The following is a 23,328-nucleotide window of genomic DNA, read 5'->3' as shown; positions in this document are numbered from 1 at the left end:
ATCTGAAAAAACGCTTGTTAATTTGTTGTCATGAACAAAATGTTCAACTTAATATTAAAGTCTACAGGGATCTTTGGATCCTTACAACCAGGCATGCAATTTGTGAATTAAGTTTTTATTTTATTTTGTATTCAAATAAATATCGAAACACGGTGCTTCGTGTTAATGCTGCTAAATTAAATAACATTTATAGAATAAATATGAACTTAAATGAAACAATATCGCAACATTTCGACAAATACATTATTATGTTTTTACATTTTAATTCAGGGCGATTTAGTCTACATTTAATTAGAGCGAGTTTTTCACCCTTGTCTTGTCATTTTCTCATTGGGAAGCGCATGTTTGAGTAGATCCTCTGTACCTCTCGTTTTCATATGGATTAGCCTACATAATCAGATAACATTTATTAGCCTAAATATTTAGACATTTAAATTCTTTAGACATAGCCGATTTCTTATCGTGACTGAGCTGAAGTGGCTTTCGGTTCATTTTTGTGACGCGCAGTTCCCGGAGACAGAGAGGACAGATATACTGTTTTTGTCGTTAGCCTAATATGAATACAAGTTTACAGTTTTGAACGATGTAAGCTACTCTACTCTTATCTGTATGACCAAAAAATTACGGAGTCGCCTATTAAGTTATTTTAGCTGTAATAATGAGATAAATAAATTAATCTAAATGAACGCGCCGCCGCGTTTGTCGAACACTAACTCACGATGCCAGAATAAAACCCGACTTTAGAAAAATGCATAGGGCCACTCGGCGTGGTGTGCCAAAACACTTTATTATAAACTTCAATATTTCATTCAAAATAATCTCAACACGCTTTGTGAAATTTTGAAAAGCCGTGCATGCATTCAGGCCACTGGAACTAATGAACAACTGAAACGCTGGCTTTGATTTTATTGTTTGTCGTTTAAACGTGCCTGTTGCATATCTCTATTTTATATATTTGATATTGGTGAAGTAGCCTATAGCATTGATTAGCTGTGGAGGGAGGGGTGTGGGGATTAAAATAATTCAGCAGAAGTAGGGATGTTTAGACCAGAAGGAAATCCCAGTCCCCCCTAGCAAATCACACTTTACTTAAAACCATGTTTTTAAAAACTCTAGGTTGTAGGGAACAGACCTCTCTGCCATGCGCGCGCACGGGTTGGAGCACAATATCTGTCTTGCATGCACGCTCGCTCTAGATAGATTACGGGATATTTTAACTAATTCGCGGTATAACTAGTCGATCACGAGTGGCTCAACAGGTAGATCTATAGATAAACTATATCTTTCAGGAATTTGACCGACCGGGTTGACACTTCAGCGTGAGAAATCGGGGGTGTGGCGTGAGAGCCTGGAATAAAAAAAATATATATATATATAGCCTATATAAAAAAAAACTGTATGGTGTAACAGAGTTTTAGAGCTAGACAAATCTCTCTGCAATAATAAATATAAAATTTACAGCAGACCATGTATGTGCGGGATTTGAACCTGTGTCACCTTGATGATGAACCGTAAGTTCTACCGCTCGGCTATGAATTTTGTTACTGAGAAATATCCAAACGTTTGATTGTCACATGAGCGAGAAAACGTTTTGTCTTTAGCCTGTGAGTGTAGGCCTACTTTAGCCTTTTACAGTTTTAAAAGATTATATCTGATCTGTATGACCAACAATTTGTATAGGCTTATTTGGAAATTACCATAACTTGTAGTATTTCATCCTTAGGCTACTGTTAATAGACATTAGCCCCACTTACGTTTTGCTAAATGTCCCTTTGCGCCACCTGGCGGTCATTTCGCGTACGACTTTGAAATGAGACTGGTTTATTTTTACCGCGGTGGATGGCTAAAAATGGTATGTGGATGGCTAAAAGGTGTGACTAAAAATGTGCTTTTGGCTTTCATTTATATTTTGATTGTTTGTATATATATATATACTAATGAGCCTTTCATTCAGGGGTGTCACACAAGAAAGAATGCAAGGACAATACATATATAAATAAATAAATATTTATATACACACACACATATATATATATATATATATATATTATATATATATATGTGTGTGTGTATATAAATATTTATTTATTTATATATGTATTGTCCTTGTGAATGAAAGGCTCATTAGTATGCAGTCTGCTCGGGTGAGAACTGCCTAATTATTCATGAGGGGGTTGGGCCGATCCGCCCATCCGCATATTGCCTTTGCAAACAAAAAAATGTTTTTCACAATTTAACCCTTTACCTGTCACCCCCCCTTTTGATAATTTACATTAAAATGCACTATACAAACTTAAATGGTTGTAATTCAAGAATGCTTTGGAATATAGACCTAAGTTTGGTCTTGTTTTAAAGAAAACAATCAGCAGATTATTACTAAAGTGAAAGCACTTCAAAAAATTAAAGTATGAAAAAGTTATGGAAGTTATAATTTACAGTAAATCAAATATACTTTATTAATATATTTTTTTAATATAAAATAAATATTTTACAAAATATTTTTTACTATAAAATTACTATAAAATGAAAGCTATATATCTAACCAAGTTGTGTTCCAAATTTAAAGTTGATATCACAAAAATTTAAGTTCCCATGAGATTTTGTTTAGGCGTTATACCAAAAATAGCCACCGGGTGCCATTGAATTCCATTGAATTTAATTGTATGCATTCTGCCATAACAAATTAATACATTTCTATCCAAATATCACTTCTGTCACTAAATATGGAACCTTGAGACTCAGACCTTTCTGACAATATGTGTTTTGTCAAGATTAGAAAAGGTTTTGATAATAAATTATGAAAGATGATGCCCAAAAGGGGAGGGGCCTAATAAAAAATACCGTTTCTATGGTAACGCAACCTCCAATTTCAAAACGGTTTTCAAAGGATGAATTCTGAGTTCGTTAGCTTTCAAATGATACCTAATTTATGATAACTACTAAAATATGTGATATAATAATAATAAAAATGTATACATATATATATAATATATATATTATACTTTTTAGAGGACTTTTTACTTTACTTTTTAAAATATAATTTTATCTTTTTTTATTGACAAATACTAGATTATGTTTTATTATGAACTTTTAGCACTAAAAACCAAAGTTTCAATTATTAAAAGTGTGTGCGTCGACTTTTTTTGACAAAGGTCAGAAACTCCTGTAATGACGTCGATTTTTTGAGGCGCACTCTTGTCATAAATTCATATATTACTGTTCATTCATAATTTGTAAGAAAAAAAACACGCTAAAATATCTATTTAGGAGTCTTAGACCTTTCCAACGATATATAGTTTGTCATGACTAGATTAGGATTTAATAGTAATATAGTGAAGTAAATTTAGGTTGCCCGTATACGGGCAGGTGACAGTTAAGGGGTTAAAACAATCTATTGTTTTATGTGAATGATTAGGCAGAATGATTTTCAGATCAATTTGAAGCAAATACTCTAGGCGACAACATCCACTAGTCAAAAGTCTTGTGGACAGATATTTAGTATGTTATTTGTGGCCTTATATTAGAAACTTTATTTTTTATTTTTTTCAATAACCACGCATAAACAATATTCTCTCAAAAATAAAAACATGTACATACATGTTGCTCACATATTATGGTAGCCCTGTGTGTGCTATATAGAGTGTAATTTCACCTGTGCCATTAATATGTTTATAAGCAACTGAAAAAAGCACAAATGTCAGAGCATGCCAAAACATCTCAAGGACCCCGAAAACACCTCAGACCCCAGAGGGTTAAAAGAGGAAAAGAGAGACACAAAAGAAAACACAGTAAGAATTATAGATTTGTATGAAATAATGACGCTTACAAATAGTACTTTGGAGTTACCAAGGTACAGTGATGGGTCACAATGGTTGATTTTTAGCCTAACTATTTAGGGCGTCCAGTATGTTGACCGAGATTAGTCAACAAGCTGTTCATGCAACCAACCAACTGGTCAATTTTAAAAATATGTGAGTTTTGCTCATCCCAGGATCAAATGATATTCCCATGGCATTGACTATATTCATATTTACATAGCACCTTAAAAAAGTTCAAAATAATACCATGATTTTACCATGGTCCATGTCCAATAAATCAAGGTAATACCATAGTTCTTTTAGGGGAGAACGTTCTCTTACCATGATGGATGATGCCGTTCTCAAGGAGAGCTTGACCCAGGTTGATTCCCTCCTCAGCCTTACTGATCTCTCCACTCTCCAAGAGCCATGAGACAAATTCACTGAGGACACACAGAGACAACAGTTGTATCAGTCTGCACTCCACACATGCTAGAGAAGGGATTTATGAGCCACTAGTCAAAGGTACTTGGGAACTTGGATTCACTCAATCCTTTAGAGTGACTGGTCAAAACTGGTAAAAAGTTCACAAAGGACACAAATCAAGATGATATCAAGCTGCATTCCACTCTCTTAAGGTCTTAAAAGTTCAAACACCAGGGTTCACATATAGCTTTAGTTTTGAAAAAAGGCTTTATTTGTCTATACACACACATTTTGTTTATATCTAATAATTACATCATAATTTAAAGTTTTTTTTAATCTAATCTAATTTTTGTTTACATATATAGAGCATAAATCCGTAAAACAATTTGACTATTTAAAGTATCTTTGATAATGTTTTATCTCAAGAGGTTTTAGATGGTACATAGTAAATCCTATGCGAATCGGACAAAGGCACAGTTTGAAATTAGCCTAGAATTAGTTTGAAAGGGTTTTCAAGCAATTCAACATGTTGGAAGAGGATTGCAGCTCATACGGTTCCAGAGTTATTAGCAAAAATGCATGTGTACATCTGAGCAGTGTCTGGGATTTGCAGCCATTGTGTCAAATTTGTGGTCTTTGCAATTACAATATCAAACAAAGTTTTAGAGCAGAAAAATAATGCTACCACAAAAGAGGAGAATATGAACAAATACAAAAAAGGTTCTAGTTGCTGCTTTGACCACAAAAAAAAAAAAAAGAGATGACAATGTTTATGTCAATAAAAGTATAGTAATCACATAATCAAGCCTTTCACACAAAATACAAACAATAAATGTTTATGATGTGGATATGTGGGTTATGTGGAGATCTTACGGACTACTTCCAAAGCCTTTATGTGCAGTTCTGCAGAGGAAGTTCACAGAGGAGAGGGCAGTCCAGCCCATGAAAGAGAGCAGTGAAATGAAACAGACACTGAGTCTGCTGTGATTACATAAGTCTCTAATTCAGATTGGCAGGAAAGGGAAGGGGTGGAGGTGGGCGTCCCTGGGGTGAATTAATTAGTGTTTATGTAACTCATTAATATTCTCCACAGCTAGCGCACACAGAGCTCTCTCACATGCCGTAGATGTGTGTGAGAATTTTCGTACACTTGTATCTATATCTTTCCGATTATGCATATACTCTATGTGTGATTGTGACAGAGAAGGATATAATGAGATATTGAAGTAATATTAAATAAAAGCTCAATTACCACAGAAAATAATTTTGACTTGTCCCTCAGTTTTTAAAATAAATAAATGTATTTACAACATCCAGAAATAGAAGATTATGGGTAGAAGATTACAGAATTGTGAGGTTTGCATTTCTGTAATAGCACTTAAATTAAGTGTAAAAAAACAAAAATCTGGGGTACTGTTCTGAATGGATGAACTTCTAGTTATACATTACCATTTTCACCCCATCATTCAACTGTCTAAACTGTCTTTTTTTTGTATCCTTGCAAGCACTATGCTAAAATGACAGGATTTATCGATTCACGGCATGAGTTGAATAACTGGACAAGGATAGCAAGTGATTGTATCCTTGTCTCATAAATGCAACTTGATTTTGCAAACTGATGAACGAGTCAAAACGATTTTCTGTGAATATAGAAAGCAGATGATTTCAATAGAGCTTAAGTTGTAAATAACCAGAAACATTCCTTTAATGCTTTGGCCATTTAAAGCTTTTTACCACACCAATAAATCTTTAGGTCATTGCTGTAAGTTTAAATGCATAAATGAAATCTCTCTACAAAGTACTCTCTACAGTACTTCAGAACTTGTGATGATGTACGGATCAAAATCTCACCATATTTTGAAGTAAATTCTTCAAAATAAGCACAATGGGGAAAAACATATCAACAGTGGCTCAAGAAATAGCCAGAGACGAGAGAAAGAGCCAGAGTCTAAGCAGTAGCAGAGCGGTTGTCCACATTAACAGCTGAACTGCTCGGCTGTTCTTGGAAGGAGTGGGATTGTGTTCTATTCTGAGAAGGATGCGCAAGCCAGCGAACAACAGAGCCAATCACAGCTGCTTTCACCTGGACCACCGAGGCTGAAACGCTTGAATAATTGTGTTCTGAGGGAGCCATGCGAAATTTATCCAGTCAGGTGTTGACAGGACAACAACAGCACAGCTGAGACTGTGAGGCCAGCGACTGTTTGCTTTTTAAGCCACTTCAGCGGAAGTGCTACTTCAACTGTATTTCAACTAGTTGAAGGACAAAAAGCTACCTAACAAGATTCTGACATAAAGCAGCTAACTACATTGAAGCCATTTAAGAGGGACATTCGTTTAAAATATACAATTGACCCTTCGCTAAGCCACGCCCGAAAACCGCCACTGGCCAATCGTGGCTTAGCAACCGTAACTAGGCGCGGGAGGTCTGTCAAGCTTTCGAGCGAGGGAAACATGCCGACGCGTTGTGCGTATGGATTGTGCAAATCTGATACCTGGTATTCTAAAAGTTTGGACGGTGGGGTGGCATTTTTTCTCTTCCCGAAACCTAAAAGCCAAAGGGGAGAAATCCCGGGCGTGGATCAAGCAGTGTGGAGACCCATTCACAACTAAATGTCGACAGGATTAACAAAAAAAAAAACGCCTATTGCTTGCAAATAATGGCGGTTCTTTGTTCATAATGCATATATTTGAACGTAAAATAAGACGATTAAGATTTCTATTACACGAGAGTAGATGTTAAAACTTCATGCTGATTTGTACTCGGCTTTCGCCAAGATAAGCAAGATAAGTGTTTCCCATGTGAATGGTCTGCTAAGGAGGCGGCTGCTGCTTGCGCTGGGACCTAACGTTATAGGCTTTAGCTTCAATTTTGATGAAATTATTCTCTAATCGGTTGCATATTATGTCGTGGATATATCCCTCGAATGCATACTGCTGTCCTTTTTGTCTTGCTCTCTCAGATATTTCACAATTCACCTGTTAGCCCAAAATGACTAATTATCTCCTTGGGAATGTCTGACACCGGTGCATTCACACTGTAATAGACGTGGCAGTCGCGAAAGCTTGACAGGCGTAGCAACAGTAACTAAGGAGGGCGGGGCTTAGCGAAGGGTCAATTCACAACATCAAATGAAACACTGCTGTTTGTAATCAGCAGTAATTAATCCGATACAAAAAGAAAAACTATGAGAATCTTTGTCCGAGTCACATTTTATGTAACTTATAGATAATTTTAAATGAAATAAAACTTTCCGATGTTTATAATTGAGTTGGGAAAATGAAACGGCAGCATTTAAGCTTCAATGAATTATTGAGCTTAAAAATCATTCATCTTTCCTTCTTTTTTGTAAGTAAATGCCACTTTTCCTTCAAAAATTCACTACAACGAACTGGACTCCCCCTACTGTGAGGGAGTTCAATATATACAGCATTTTGTTGTGCAATATTGTTACTCACTGGCTAAAACAGCTTGTGACTGTAAAAGCGAAACTATTTTAAAGCACCTGAGCAACTGAAATATGTAGTTAAATTAGCAGCATTGCTACTTTGGGTTTCTTATTCCCAACACTGCTCAGCAGCAAGGCCCTGCCGATTTATAAACCACCAAATGAGGCTCATATCTGAACTTGTGAATTTTTGCGGCCTTTTAAACTAGATTGCATCAATAAAATCTCTTTAAATGGACCACAGGAGAGTGCTTTTTTCTCCTTATCTACTAATGCAGTACAAGAAGAGAATTTTAATTGGTGTGAGGAATCTCTCAACTCCCAAACACACACACACACACTGTATTTGGAAGTTTAATGGCGTACATAGCACTCATTGTTCATTCATGGTGTTGAAAGACTGGGTGAGCGAGCGACAGAAAGAAAGAGAGAGAGAAAAATGAAGAGAGATGCACAGAGAGAAAAAGAGAGAGAGACTGAATGCAGATTTCTCTCTAATGAAGGTTTTTTTTTTTTTTGCTGGGAATGTCTGTGTCCAATGGGGTGCTTGGCAGTGAGCTTGGGAAAGCATTTACAAGCGCTAAGTAAGTGTGTATGTGTGTGCGTATGCATTTTCATTCATACAGGGGCCTCTTGGATTAGGATGACTTGCAAGATATTCAGGAGACAGTCAGATGGTGTAAAAGCAGCCGAGGGAAGGTGTCACACTCAGCGCGGACTGAGCCAATCACCGGCATGGGAACTGACCGGTCAGTAAGGAGAACCCATTAGTTTGGAGAAGAATCTCTAAAATACATTACATAATGCTCAAAACTTACTTTCCCAAGAAGCATTTGGGTACAATGGTGAGTTTCCTGCGTCGATCTTTAATGAGGTGGCGGCTCTTGGTCATCATCATATGGTACAGCTTCTCTCCCTTCTCGGCGATCATGACGTAAGCATCACGCTCCATCCCGAGCTTCAAACCTGTCAAGCAATGAGATAAGAGTCAAGAACCCCGAATAAAAGCAGAAAAATCAACAAGAAAACAATGTTTTTGATTAAAATGTTTTTTTTTACATATTTAAACAATAACATTTATAGATAATAATGTATAGTAGTAATAACAAATAAAATTTTAAAAAACTTAAGACCAATAACATCAATGGGTCTTATTTATGAAACAAACGCAAATTGTTAAACTATATTGTCTAATTGCAAATTAAACTATATTGTTGCTGTTTTTGTAAGTTTAATTTATATATATATATATATATATATATATATATATATATATATATATATAAAACATTTAGGAGCAATAAAATCAATAGGCCTCATTTATGAAAAAAAGATTAATTGTTTAATTGTATAACTGTATTTTTTGCAAAATCATTCTAAAAGTTCTAAAATTGTCACAATGCAATAAATTAATAAAAAAAATAAGAATGGATTTATGAATGATTTTTGAAAAGAATCAAAAAAAAAAATTTCCTAGGTCAGCTGCACCTGTAACCCAAGTCAGATGTGCACAAATGTTCATAGAAAATCTCACATTTAACAAATCTAATAATAAACGTCTTGTTTGACAAGATGTCTTGAAAAAAAAAAAACATTTTTTAATTGCAAATTCGCTGATATTATGAGGGATGAACTAGACTTTTATACTGTTCTACTATATAATTATAGTTTATTCCTCAAGTGTTACTTACAAGCTGTGGTGGGTGTTGCTGTGTCGGTTAATGTTTAGGTGAGGCTGAAAGGAAACACTGGTTTAACTGATTTTATTATAAGTTTTGTGTTCACACGTTCGCATGCATTCTGCTATAGAGGTATTTTGGTGGGCGGAGGGCTGGCTCGCAAAATTGGCATCAGCATTTGACATATAAACCACACCCTTTCCACAAAATAAAATAAATGGTGTTAAACTACAACACGAACTGAGTAAGAAAAGAAATGGTTACCACACATTACTCAGGGAGGTCACACTCACACCAAGTGATGTGATAAGAATAATTGTTAACCTTAAGTGGTTAATAAGGTGAGAACAGATGCGACTCTAAATGCAGAGGAAGACCTCTACCAGAGAGTTTGCAGTTTCCTGAACAGACCTAAAGAGAACAACACTGCATGCTAAAAACTGTGCAATAGTGCAATGCCACCGATATAAACAGCCTTGATATATTAGCAGTGCAGCCAGAGTCAAGCTGCAACGGAAACAGGAGATTCACACAAAGGTTGCCTAAAAAAAGCACTTTGTCAGTCGTCCGAGGCATTTTGCTTGTTGCCTAATGCAAAGAAAAATTTAAAACAACCCTTCAGTCAAGGCAAACATTCAGGTTTTTACCGTACATTTAAACAAAAGGTGATGTTAAAGAGAGTATCAATGGGATTGCAGCTGATGGAAGCGTGCTCAGATGTGGCGGCAGCTGGCATGGCTCTCATTCAGAGCTCTTTACTGTGTCTGAGAGCCCAGAGAGAGGGAAGCCACCGGCAGCTGCAGCTCTCGCTCACAAAGACTTTTTTGAGGAGGTGTTCGTGGCAGCTGGACGAGGCTCCAATTCAATCAAGTCTCAGGAAAGAGGCAACACATCATTAAAAATGGCTCCTCAAAAATGACCCTGCTGACGCGTAATTTCCACCTTGGCATCTGAAGGTCTGGTGCTGAAATGGCAATTTTAGAAATGAGCAAACCTTCATTTCAAACCCCAAATCTTCCTGTTTTTTTCCTCATTTTGAACTGCCGATTTCAATCAGTGCACACCAACATGAAATGGACGAATGCAAGAATAACATTAAAGAATGTTCACTTGCTTTTTAGCTAAAAATGTCATTTAATTTGCATAAATTTAAATAAATGTATTTAAAATGAATATTTAAAATGTAATTTTTAATTATTTAAATTAAAATTATTAAAACATTATTAGTTAATTATTTAAAATTATTATTTGAAGGTATCTACTGCTTTATTGAGTATGCAAGCATGCTCAACAGAACCGTGCGTTTGCAGTGCATTATTCAAGTTTGTGTTTGGGTACTTGAGAAAAATATTTTTCTGGTCTTAGACTCCAGATGACCAGAATTGCTGAATCGGAGGCACATTTGCACGTCAAATATTAATCGAAATGTGTAATTCAACGACGTCTTTGTATAGAGAAACGAGTGGGTGCTGGCTGAAGACTTGGGCGGTCAGAGAGGTGTGACTGATGTGGCACCTGTTGGAATGGGCTCCGATTTCAAACGTTGGAAACCTGATACGCACCATAAAACTTCTGCTTTCATCTGGCATCGCAGCATAAAAGTGACGCTCTCGCTCTACCGCCAACTTGCACTGCATTATAATACTTTGGCTGAGGACTTTGCCTTGGACACTGGTAAGCTGATCCTACAGACTAATACTTCACGCTGAAACATAAGAGCCACGATCAGAATGGGCTCTGTGGTAAATTTGAGGTTTTACTGCTATGATCATGTGACCTAACAATCAGAACAACCCTGTAGTACATCACACAGGCCTCAAAAGAAAAGATAACAAGAACAGGTGTCCAGCAGAGGACAGGTGTTCCATAACAGAACAGAAGAAAAAATCCACATTAAAACATATTAGGTACAGCAAATTGCAGGATGCTAAAATACAAAGCACAGTGGAAATGGGTTCATTGTTATTCATTAGGAGGTGTAAATATTTGCTTTAACAATAATTTAAATCAAATAATTATTCTTTACTGAACATTGTGACTAGTACTGGCAATTGATTCATTATTTTCAAATCATTTTCAAAATAACTTAAATTATTTTATAATAATTACTAGGTTAATTATTAGTAAAATTAGTTAATTTTAACATTATTACTTACACAATAAATATTTACCAAATGTTAAATTGTAAAAAATAATGTTAAATTGACAGCCTACTGGAGTTGCATCATGTATCCGAAATTTGGTAATGATTTCGTTTGATTTCATTGATCCTTATTGTATAAAAAATAAAAATAAATGAAAAATAAAAGTTACTAAAGGGACCAATTTAAAGGGATAGTTCATCCAAATCATTTACACACAATTTATTTCTTCTGGTGAACACAAAAGAAGATATTTTGAAGAATGTCAGTAACCAAACAGTTGATGGACTCCATTGACTTCCATCGTATGGAGAGAAAAGAAAAAAAAGTCAACTTTGGCTAACGACATTCTTCGCAATGTCTTCTTTTGTGTTCAACAGAAGAAATAAATTCATACCGGTTTGGAACAACATGAGGGTGAGTAAATGATGACAGAATTTATATTTTTGGGTGAACTATCCCAGTAATGCACAGAAACACACAGAAAGTACACAATGCATTTTAATATGTTTTACATAACAACTGGTGTTATTTTATGATTTTATTTTGCATACTCAACAATGACAAACCAGAGTAAATCTACTCACTCTCTCTCTGTTCACGTTCCTTTAAAATGGCGTCTAGCCATTTCTGCTTGTCTTCAGCGTTCTTGGCCATGCACACAAACCACTTGTTTTTGGCCGTGTTGTGAATCTTCCAGCCATTGGTCACCGTGTAGTTGTTACTGTGATAGTCCGCTAGAAAGACAATGAAAAACATGAACATGAAAAACAACAAAACAAGTACATTTATTTGTTGAAAGCTGTTCACTGAGATCTAAATAAACCAGATCATCAATCAAAATCATTTAAGCCTTTTCCTCTTACCATTACTAAATGAGTTACTGACCCAAACACAAATGCTGACACTGATAAGATATTCTTCAACAATCTAGAAGCATTAATAATGTAAAAAGGTTAAACTTTCCCATTAGAGAGGAATCGTTAAAGATGCGTTTCAGCATCACTCCCACCATTAAACCAAATACTGACAGAGAGCATGTGTATGCGTGAGGGGTCCAGACTGTTACTCACAGTCCAATTTTAACCCAGATTTGACAGCATGTGAATTATATGGAGAAATGAATGAGGTATGGAATAGGTAATGAGCAGTGGTTAATGTTGAGGTAGTATAAATAGACTTCTGAGCACTGAGAGGATTTGACAAAGGCTTTTAGCTCATATAAAACTGGAGAGAATTTATGAGTAATCGCATTTGGCACATAAGTCTGGCTCTGTAATAAACACCATCTAAGCATTATCTGATTGTTTTCCAATTAAAACAATAGCTCAGTCAGAACAAGCAGATCAAATTGCCATGCTTTAAATGTGAGAGCGATAAAGAGACGTGGAGTAATGTGAAAATACGGAGCGGGATGTTGCCGCAAGTGTTGAGCCATTTTATAATGGTTTCAAATGTGACTCATTCAATAAGAACTATACAGTCAATGTTATAAGTGTTATAGTTTTACTGTTTTGAGTCATTTGTTTTTCACTCAATAGTTACATAATGTGGTGCTGCTTTTGGACAATGCTTGTATGTACTGTATGTATATACTTCAATTCAATTTTTTTTACTGGAAATTCACTTAAATGTATATAAAATGTTTTTTTTATTAAACAAACATACAAAAAATACATTTATAAAACATACATTCATTTTTACATTTTATATACAATTATGTGAATTTCCAGCAAAAATATTGACTGGGATATAAAGTTACTCATAGCGTGATATAAGATTTTGGTCATAACTCTCACCACTTCCAATCAGTATTTATCACTACACTGCCTTGAAATCTCCCTTGAAACATCACTATGAACATGCAATTAGGATGAATATCTGAAATTCAAACACATTATCTTAATTCCTCACCCACAACATGCGAGTCGTTTTATCTTTAATCTTATCCAAGAAGGCAAAACGCATCAGCTAAATGATACATTTACACAGATGTGGAGTGTCATGTGACACAAGCCCTGATAAACATGACACTGAGAGGACTGAAACACAAAACACGTCTCACATTGGCCGTATCAACTGATGGCACGTGTGGTTTAGGCTGGTACTTTGACAGCCCTGTGGCTTGTTTTTCAGAAAGGATGTTTTTCTTTGTGGCTCAGAGAGAAAGAGAGAGAAGTTGCACTTCCACCCTGCTACTTAAGGTGTGGCGAAAGACTAAGAGCAAAAGGTGAGAAGAGCAGCCGTTACTTCCCCTGAGAGTTGAATTTCATGCTCGGCCCGACAGCTGAATGGCACCTTTGACGACGGCCCCTTGGCGGTCAGCTCAGCGGAGGTGCTAAATGCGAAGTGCTCAATTCTAAGAAGCCCTGCATGATCTTATCTTCAGGCCACAGTGGCACTAATTTCTACTGCAAAAGCTGAAGTTCCCTTTAAGTGCTTTTGTTTGTTGCTTGTGATGTTCATAAGCATCACATGGTGATCAGATGGAACAAACAAGGATATCACGCAGGAAACTCCCCAACACATCCCATGAAAAAGTTGCTTTGTACACTAGTGTTCAAAAGTTTGGGGTCAGTACGATTTTTAGTATCGGTTTACACAAAAATATTAAGCAGCCCAACTGTTTTCATTGATAAGTATAATACAATTTTCTTGAGCACCAAAATCAGCATATTAGAATGATTTCTGAAGGATCATGTGACACTGAAGACTGGAGTGATGATGCTGAAAATTCAGATTTGCCATCACATGAATCAATTACATTTTAAAATATATTAAATCATAAAATTGTATTATTTATTATTTTAAATTCTATAAATATTTCAATGTTACAAATAAGTGGAGCCTTGGTGAGCACAAGAGAATTCTTTCAAAAACATCTTACCAACCCCAAAAATTTAAGCGCTAGGAAATATTTGTATGACAGGGCACAAACACAGTAGTTTTAAAAAACTAGTGAGCTGCACGGGAGACTTGGCTTGAATATTTTAAATATTTGAATAGTCCTTGACGTTAGCATGATGCTAAGCTAATGGCTACTTAATAACTCCAAGCAGCACAAAAATACATACCACACACACACACACACACACACACACACACACACACACACACACACACACACACACACACACACACACACACACACTTTAAAACCTACCAGTTCCATCTTCCACATTCTCGACCTCCATGACCTCCGTGTTGATGCGGCCTCTGAACACATACTGCGGCCCGTTGATGGATTTCGTCCTTTTGGTGGATTTCTTCCCTGAAACTCTGGATTTTTTAAAGAGTGGAAAAATTAGACAAGTATTATTTAGTTTCTACATATCTACCTGATGGTTTTGTCAAGTGTTTAACCATAACACACTCCAATACATTGTTTGTGTAATTAAGTTACCAATATCAGAGACTACATTAATTGATAACTCAAAAGCATATAAAAGGCCTTACCGGGACTTCCTCTTGCAGTAGACTAGGAGGTTGTCAAACAGAAAGAAGACTCGTTCCTGAATGTTTCCAGCTGATATCTTCAACAGATTGCCTTGGAGCAGCAGTTCTGTGCAAATATCGGTCAGGTTTGTCCCCTGGAAAATAAAAAACGGAAAGAAAGAAAAAAAAAACATCTTTACACATGGCAATGTAAGATTTTTCTGCTGAGTAATTCCACTATGAATGTTTTAGTCAAAAGTGTTTAGCTGCCCGTGTTCATGCAGTGGAGCTAAAAGCAGCAGCAGAAAGAAAAAATTATGAAAATGCTGCCATCATTTATTCAAACTAACTGCTTAGTCGATCAATTCGTTCAACAGGTAGACATTTATGGAAGTAAAATAATCCCAAATGTTTTTTGAAACAAAAAGCCTGTTGAATTGTACTACTTGAAAAAAATATGCATTGCATTAACCCTGCTTGTATTTTAATGCATTGTATTTTTAGGGCTTGTATTTTTATAGGCTGAAATTTAGCATGGTTGAATATTTAAGCTGTGAATATTTCAAATCAAAACATTTCAAACACATTTTCATTAGTAAAATTTCAATAATCCATATTCACCTTTCATATTTCATTTCCCAAATATTCAAACTGATTAAAAATACAACCTATAATATTCAACAGGCGGTTTTCGGTCCATTTTATTTCGCTTTGCAAATTCGCTTCCACAAATTCAGTGGTTCAAATTCGACAGTAAATTCAACGTTGACATCCAGGAGCTGCAGGAAAAGCAGTAGATTACCGGGCATAATCTCCATCTGCTGTTAGTCGACCTCACCAGCAGGGGGTGCAAGCGCGTGTTGTTGACGAAGACCAGAGCAACAGTTAGCACAAGCCATTCATTCATAAAAACTCAGCATGCATTATGTTTTTTGTGACGATTATCTGGGTCAGTATATGCGGAAAAGATGATAAAGGCACAAAAGCTGTTTTAATTTTTTTATTCATTGTTACTTTCCCTGTGTAGCCTTATGTTATCAGCCTTTTCTACAGTGAACGGGATTATAATCTGTTTCCCTCAATACATCATCATACTCAAAGATTCCCCGAATTCCGTCAGGACAAAGCGCTTAACGTAGCTTAATGGACTACAGTGATATAAAAGACCAAACTCGCACCTTATTTGGAAAGTATGTATTGTACATGTACTGCATCAGATTAAACTGGGAAGTAGCACTTTCATATTGTTGTTCTATATTGTTAGTTTAACTAGTCGCTTTGGATAAAAGTGCCAGCTAAAAGACTAAATGTAAAATTGGGTTGACATGCGCACATTTAGGGACCGTCTCTAAAGTAACAAGTCCTATAGGCCTAAACGTTTCTAACTTCAATAGCAAACTTCAATCTATTTAAATAAATTGCGCATTATGCCTGAGCCTGACACCTACACGAACACTTTACAGTTGGTTTTATGACTGTAAGTCGTTCTTTTCAAATGGGATTTAAGTTAGAAACGTGTATACCAATTTCGTATGTAACTTTAGAGACGGTCCCTAAATGTGCGAATGTCCAATGTCAAACCAAATTTATGCCAGTATATCACTGGGAAACGCTCAGCATTAAACTTTGCGCGTTAAATTCATATTCTGAGTCCATCTGCTAGCCTGCGAGTTTGGTCTTTTATGTCCATTAAGCTACGTTAAGCGTTTTATATGTCCAGCAGGGGAATCCTGACATATTGAGGGAAACCAAACCCTAGTACTGCATGCAGCACATCGCTGCAATATAAGGTTAAGGCAACTAAACAACCAAGAGAAATATGTCAAATGTAACACATCTGTACATCCGCATCGGGGGAATAACATTATCGTTCATGGTAGAGAAAGATGCATGTAGGCTACACAGGAAAAGTAATCGTGAACACAATGAATTTCACATAAAACAGACGTCATAATAATCACAAATACACTTACATTTTTGTAAATAAGTTTTTATGAATGAATGGCTTGCACTAACTGTTGCTCTCTGGTCTTCGTCAACAACACGCGCTTGCACCCCCTGCTGGTGTGGTCGACTAACAGCAGATGGAGATTATGCTCGGTTATCTACTACTTTTCCTGCAGCTCCTAGATGTCAATGTTGAATTTACTGTCGAATTTGAACCACTGAATTTGTGGAAGCGAATTTGCAAAGCGAAATAAAATGGACCGAAAACCACCTGTTGAATATTATAGGTTGTATTTTTAATCAGTTTGAATATTTGGGATATGAAATATGAAAGGTGAATATGGATTATTGAAATTGTACTAATGAAAATGTGTTTGAAATGATTTGATTTGAAATATTCACAGCTTAAATATTCAACCATGCTAAATTTCAGCCTATAAAAATGCAAGCCCTAAAAATACAAGCAGGGTTAATGCAATGCATATTTTTTTCAAGTAGTACAATTCAACAGGCTTTTTGTTTCAAAAACATTTGGGATTATTTTACTTCCATAGACATTTTCCTTGTGTTTTACTAACAGTGAGAGTCTCTAATTTCATTTAGAATAATTACAATCTGGTCATTAATAATGGCCTTCCATGAGAAGAGCAGCCTCTCCTCACTCCCACTTTGCTTCCTATCTGAATAAATGCAAAACAAAAAAACAAATAAAAAGCAGTGACCCCTCTCTCTTTAAGGGGACAGAGGTAGCCCAGACAGGTTTTGGTAACACATACTGTGTCCTGTTCAATATCCAGGACCATTACAAATTGATTCCACTCCGACGACACAGTCCGTGCTGACACTGTACAGGATGTGATTTTCTAAGCTTGGCAGGTGTGGGCGTGTGTGAGTGTGTTTGATAAGCAGACTCCGTTTTCTCTGCTTAATCAATGGCATGCCCAGACGGGTCAATTAAAGAGATGGGAATCTGCTTCCCGCTTGTTCTGCACTATTTACCTATAAAGGTGAAACACTCTGGACTAAATGGAAACTTAATGCATTTGCTTTTAAATCAGACCACACATCCTAAAACGCTCTATATCTGAAGTGAAATACAGCCTGCTTTTTAAGCTCTTGTTTTATATTGCGTTAAATGTTTAATGTTATCTATACATGATCTCAGAAGCATTGAAATCTTTAATGTTACTTCCTTTCTTCAGTGAAACACAAAAGGAGAAATGTTGAAGAAATCACTTGCCGCTTGTTTTATATAATAAAAATGAATGGAGATCCAGGATGTCGAGCTCCATTATGACCCAAAAAAGCACCATAAATGTTTCATAAACTTGGTCCATATCACTTCTGCCCTATAATCCATAAGTATTATGAAACTTTTACCGACTTTTTGTATAGAATTTTGTTTTTATTCTTCTCCTTTTGTAGTTCGACAGCCCACATTAACATTTATTATATGTTAAATAGTGTCCAACCCATTCTTTAACATTTTTTTATTTTGTGTTCCACAGAAGAAAGAAAGAAATATGGATTTGGAATGACATGAGGTTGAGTAAATTATGACAATTTAAATTTGTATGGGTAGACAAATTTCAGTCACACTTCAGTTTAAACTCTTAATTACTGCTTATTAATAGTTAGTAGAATAGTCATGCAGAACATTAATATGTGCTTTATAAGTAATAAACAGGCAATATCCTAGTCATATGGATGCTAATAAGTAACTAGTTAATAGTGAGAAATGGACCCTAAACTAAAGTGTTACCCAAATTTCAAAATATGATGAAGAAATCCCCAGCTTGTCATGCTTTGCGGGGATCTTGAATGGTCACAGAGGCATAAAAGGAACGGAAAATAACAACAGAAGAAAGAATGCACTGTATGCACTACATTGTGAAAATTAACCATCTAAGTACACTTAGGGCTACAGAAAATGCCCCACTTTGTCCAACCACTCAGTACTGCATCAGATAAATCAATAAAGAGGGTTAATGGACAGGGCACAAAGAGTGAGAGAAAGAGAGGATGAAGACAAAGTAACTATGGTATAGAGACGATGATGAAGAAAAGGAGGCCGGGAGAGACAAGCAAAGAAGTGCTTAAGAGAAAGAGAGAGAAGAAGGGAAAGTGAGTTTGTGGTGGCACACTGCTGCATGTTACACAAAACTAAAGGATATCCATGGTAACGGGCCTTTGTTTTAAGACTTCCTCTTCCTGCTTGTGATATGGCCTAAGAAAATGTCATCAGCAGACACAAGGCGACACTGATCATGTCCACATCAGTGATTCTTTCGAGGCTTCGCTTAAAAATGCTCATAAACACAAAGCATACTGTCATAGAGGAACTTCCCCAAATAAAGACGTATTTTTAAGATACAAACAACTGGTTCTGGTCTGTTCCTTTTTAAAACCATCAACCAGGAAACAGTAAAAAAAAAAATGCACCATCTATGACAATTACAAAACATGTCTCACCTCCCAGCCCTCTATGTGTGACTGTAGTATCTCAAGAGCCTCTAGTTTCTCCATCTGTCGCTTGGTCTCGTTGATGTTGCAGCACACCGCTTTCATGGCCTGCAGGGCCTCTTCTACCGCTGGGTAATCTGAATGCTTCTTAGGGGTCCTCTTCAAAAGTTCCTGAAGGGCAAACAGCAGGTACATGCTTGTATTACACAGTTACACATCTGCTGATATGCTTCAGATACTGTGCACAAGAGACTATTTCAAGTCAACATGAAATCAATATATTCTCCCCATTTTCTTTTGAGATATACATTCCTGGTCCTATTCGCAAGATAGATCAGAAGATAGAAGCCTTTGTGATCATTAGAAACATTTAAAAAAAGCAAGTCCCACCCAACAGTTTTTTCCTTAAATATCCATATTTCACATTTGGGAAGTAAAACGTGTTGCGAATGTCATTTCATGCATACTTTTAGGTTTGCTTGTCTTGTCATACATAGCTGTGGTGTTTTATGTAATATGATCAGAATGTTGCAGAGTAGTATATACAGAATAAACAATATAACACATAATGCACTTGCTTGAAATGCCCATACCTTTAATAGCAAAGGGTATTTACAGATCCTCTGGATGGGAGAGAGGAGATACCCCTCAAGAGGAACATCTGTGCTCTTCTTACCTCCCAACAACATGAGGTGCTAAAAAAACAACATGATATGATTTAAATTGTGTAACATCCCTTTAAACTGATTCATGTTGAGAATACAGTGAGTTTCCATGGAAAGCGATGAATGGCACCATCTCACATCCTGGTTTGTACAGTTAAATACGTTTGTGTATCAGTTTCACTTCAATAAGTTTTGGAGATAAATTTATTTCCTGTGGTAAATTGATCAACCACTAATGTTTATTTGCTCTACTCACTAATGAAATCTGCATCAGGGTTACAGATGTGAAACTGATATGTGACGAGACTCATGTGTGAGGGATCTTCATCAGAATATGATGTGATGAATTTTCTCTGAAAATGATATAAAAGGTGCTTACCAGCAGGAAAGTCCGTACTTGAGGGATCTTGTTAAGCTCCATCAGTAGTCTGAGTGCTTTCTCATGGTTACTACAGTACTCCCCATACACAGAGAAACGTTCCCTCTGCAGTGGAGAGAGGAGAGTCACACTTCAAAACACTCTTCGTTCAAAGTGTTTGGTTTTGGTTGGAATGAGACCAACCCCTTACAGATTTATATAAAATTTTTTAGTTTTGGTCTTATTTTGCACATTCTCATTTCTAAATCTCATGTTCAGGGATATACTTTGTCCCAGGCAGACAGGCCCTCCACCCATAAAATCCTAGGCCCTGTGAATTTTAGCGACGCCCCTGTTCAGCTCATATGGGAAACACTAAATAAATCATACATATTTCGAGCTGTCTTTGTATAGTTAAATACACAACCTCTTTAACCATTTTCTCAAGTACTGAGATGAGAAGTGACATAAGAGGGTAGTGAAACTGCCAGAGATGCAATGAGGCGCTGTCATTCTGCCCTACATTATTCGAAACAACACAGGAAGTGAAATCGAAGTGCATAGGTTTTGCCTGAAAGCCACACCTTCTCTATGGGTCGCAAAAACTAGATGGAAATAGGAAGCTGCACTTCAGGCACTTAAAAGTGAGCAAATCTTTGATCCAGGCATGCCGTAATTACAACAAATCTCTACTAGGTTACCGGTTAAAATTTTGGACACCTAGTCACTCTTGATTTTTACTATTTTAAATAACCACATAGTGGAAGTATGAATATTATGTACTGATCAAAAAAATTTAAACAAATAAAAACTTGATTAATCATGCCAGCTCTGCACTACAGCTCTTAAGTACGATGCCACCTGAGGTGCTTTTTTATATAGTATTGGAAGGCACTTATTAACTACTTTTCCTTCACAATATGGTCCAAGTAAACTTTTTTAAAGAAAAAAAAAAACAGACAATACATTTTAAAATAGAAAAAAAATTACAATAAATTGTCATTTAAAAAATAAAAATGATACATTATATATATAAATATATATATATATACATATATATATATATATAAATATATATATATTAGGGCTGTCAAACGATTAATCGCGATTAATCGCATCCAAAATAAAAGTTTGTGTTTACATAATATATGTGTGTGTAGTGTGTATAATTATTTTGTATATATAAATACACACACATGCATGTATATATTTAAGAAAAATGTGTTATTCATATATAAAATATTTATATTTATATATAATATTAATTATGTATAAATATATATACATGCAAATATTTCTTAAATATATACATGCATGTGTGTGTATTTATATATACAAAATTATTATACACACTACACACACATATATTATGTAAACACAAACTTTTATTTTGGATGCGATTAATCGCGATTAATCATTTGACAGCCCTAATATATATATATATATATATATATATATATATATGCAGGTCTGGTTAAAAAGTCCAGAAAAACTCAGGGCTGAGGTGACAGTTTATTAAAGATGCATGTGGTGAAGGTAGGATGTCATTTATCCAAGCTCCACAGGAACAGTCTGTGTAGGCACTTTAACCTTGACAGGGACGATGTGAATCATGGCGGCTGTGGGTGCTCGAGGCATCCTGACAAAGTAGGAAAATGATACTGGGATTCCAGAGGCACTGTGTGGTTATAGAACTGTTGTGCTTGTTTTTATCTTTACAATGCATCTCCATTTTCATGCTTTCTCTTTTCACCCTCTTCATTTGCGTGTTGTCTATATATGTATGTGTGTATCTGTCTACATAGGTTTCTCCATTTGCATTAGTGCATAATGCAGTGTGTGTGTGTGTGTGCGCCAGTACTCTGGTTGGGCCCTCAGGGCTCCAGACCAAAGCACCTGTAATGAGAGAGTTTGGCAGCATCACACCCTCATCCATGAACGAGGCGAACATCTGTTCTGGCATATGCTTTATAACACCGTTCATCCAAAAACACATCCACGCATACATACACAGCCCAATTAAGAGGAAACTCACTCTAGTTTGAGGTTAAACCTCAGAATGTTTCAGTGAACTTGGTCGAAGGTCACATACACATGCCAAACCCAAAACGTTTCTTGTGAGAACCATGGATAGAATTAAAGCACAGGATTTAATTTTCATTGCTTTAAAAGATACTGGCAGCCATCACTGAAAAATAAATTAATCAGTAAAATCACTGAATGTCATCATTATCATTATTATCATATTTTCAGAGAGGGAAAAGTTTTTTAATTTATACAGAACGGTTAAGAAGCTAGAAATGTTGACAGCAATTGAACATTTGTTGCTAAAATTGGAATTCAGTGTCTCTAACAGTATTGAGCTACTGGTCACGTGTCCGACAAGTTCCACGTTTATGCTCTTTTTCAGAAAGACCATAGGGAGGGGGAGGCAGTCTCAGGGCTGATAGTATTTTAAGAGCATTCCGATTTAGGATACTAGGAACATTACCACACTGGGATGGAGTGGAAAAAAGATATTTATGTTTTCTTCACCAAAAAAAACCTCAAAAATCATAATAAATCAACTGCTAAGCAGCACTAGTTCAAAGATGATTTCAAATGCAATCACAGGGACTCACAAACTGGAGGAACACATGTCCGAGAGAATGGTGCGGCTGGGGTTCAGGCTGCAAACTGGCATCCAGAGTGGAAAGAAACTCATAATGGACATCCAAAATGGACTCGATGTTAGAAAACAAGATCTGTGTGAAAGTAAGAGACAAAATTTTACTTTGTGGATCATGTACACCGACTCCATACATCCACAATTGCAAAATGGCTAGAACACTGAAGCTAGTTCTGCTCTAGCATAATTTGTTTCCACACGGTTTGATCTAATGCAATGACATTCAGAAATGTTTAAGTGTCCAAATACTTGTTGGACCCAATTATTATTTTATATAAATAATAATTCTGCATGTTTAGT

General features: G+C 36.1%; 2 protein-coding genes across 2 annotated transcripts in view; one reads left to right on the top strand and one right to left on the bottom strand.

The window, feature by feature from the left end:
• The window catches only part of prex1 (phosphatidylinositol-3,4,5-trisphosphate-dependent Rac exchange factor 1), an 84,086-nt gene that overhangs the window by 38,568 nt on the left and 22,190 nt on the right, over positions 1–23,328 (bottom strand). Inside the window, exons 3-11 of the mRNA XM_056260915.1 lie at positions 22,982–23,104; positions 20,382–20,486; positions 19,931–20,032; positions 19,347–19,508; positions 14,949–15,082; positions 14,656–14,771; positions 12,080–12,229; positions 8,491–8,638; positions 4,140–4,240 (exon numbers count right to left, since the gene is read on the bottom strand). Of these exons, the coding sequence (XP_056116890.1) occupies positions 4,140–4,240; positions 8,491–8,638; positions 12,080–12,229; positions 14,656–14,771; positions 14,949–15,082; positions 19,347–19,508; positions 19,931–20,032; positions 20,382–20,486; positions 22,982–23,104 (1,141 nt within the window). The remainder of the gene's footprint in view (positions 1–4,139; positions 4,241–8,490; positions 8,639–12,079; positions 12,230–14,655; positions 14,772–14,948; positions 15,083–19,346; positions 19,509–19,930; positions 20,033–20,381; positions 20,487–22,981; positions 23,105–23,328) is intronic.
• The window catches only part of tmem9 (transmembrane protein 9), a 196,674-nt gene continuing 178,801 nt past the window's right edge, over positions 5,456–23,328 (top strand). The window contains exon 1 of the mRNA XM_056260930.1: positions 5,456–5,460. The gene's annotated coding sequence lies outside the window, so the exon portion shown is untranslated. The remainder of the gene's footprint in view (positions 5,461–23,328) is intronic.

This window comes from Rhinichthys klamathensis, unplaced genomic scaffold, assembly GCF_029890125.1.
Source record: "Rhinichthys klamathensis goyatoka isolate OS25496 unplaced genomic scaffold, OSU_Roscu_1.1 h1tg000180l_1, whole genome shotgun sequence".
Classification (NCBI taxonomy): domain Eukaryota; kingdom Metazoa; phylum Chordata; class Actinopteri; order Cypriniformes; family Leuciscidae; genus Rhinichthys; species Rhinichthys klamathensis.
This window is presented reverse-complemented; position numbering and strand designations above follow the sequence as displayed.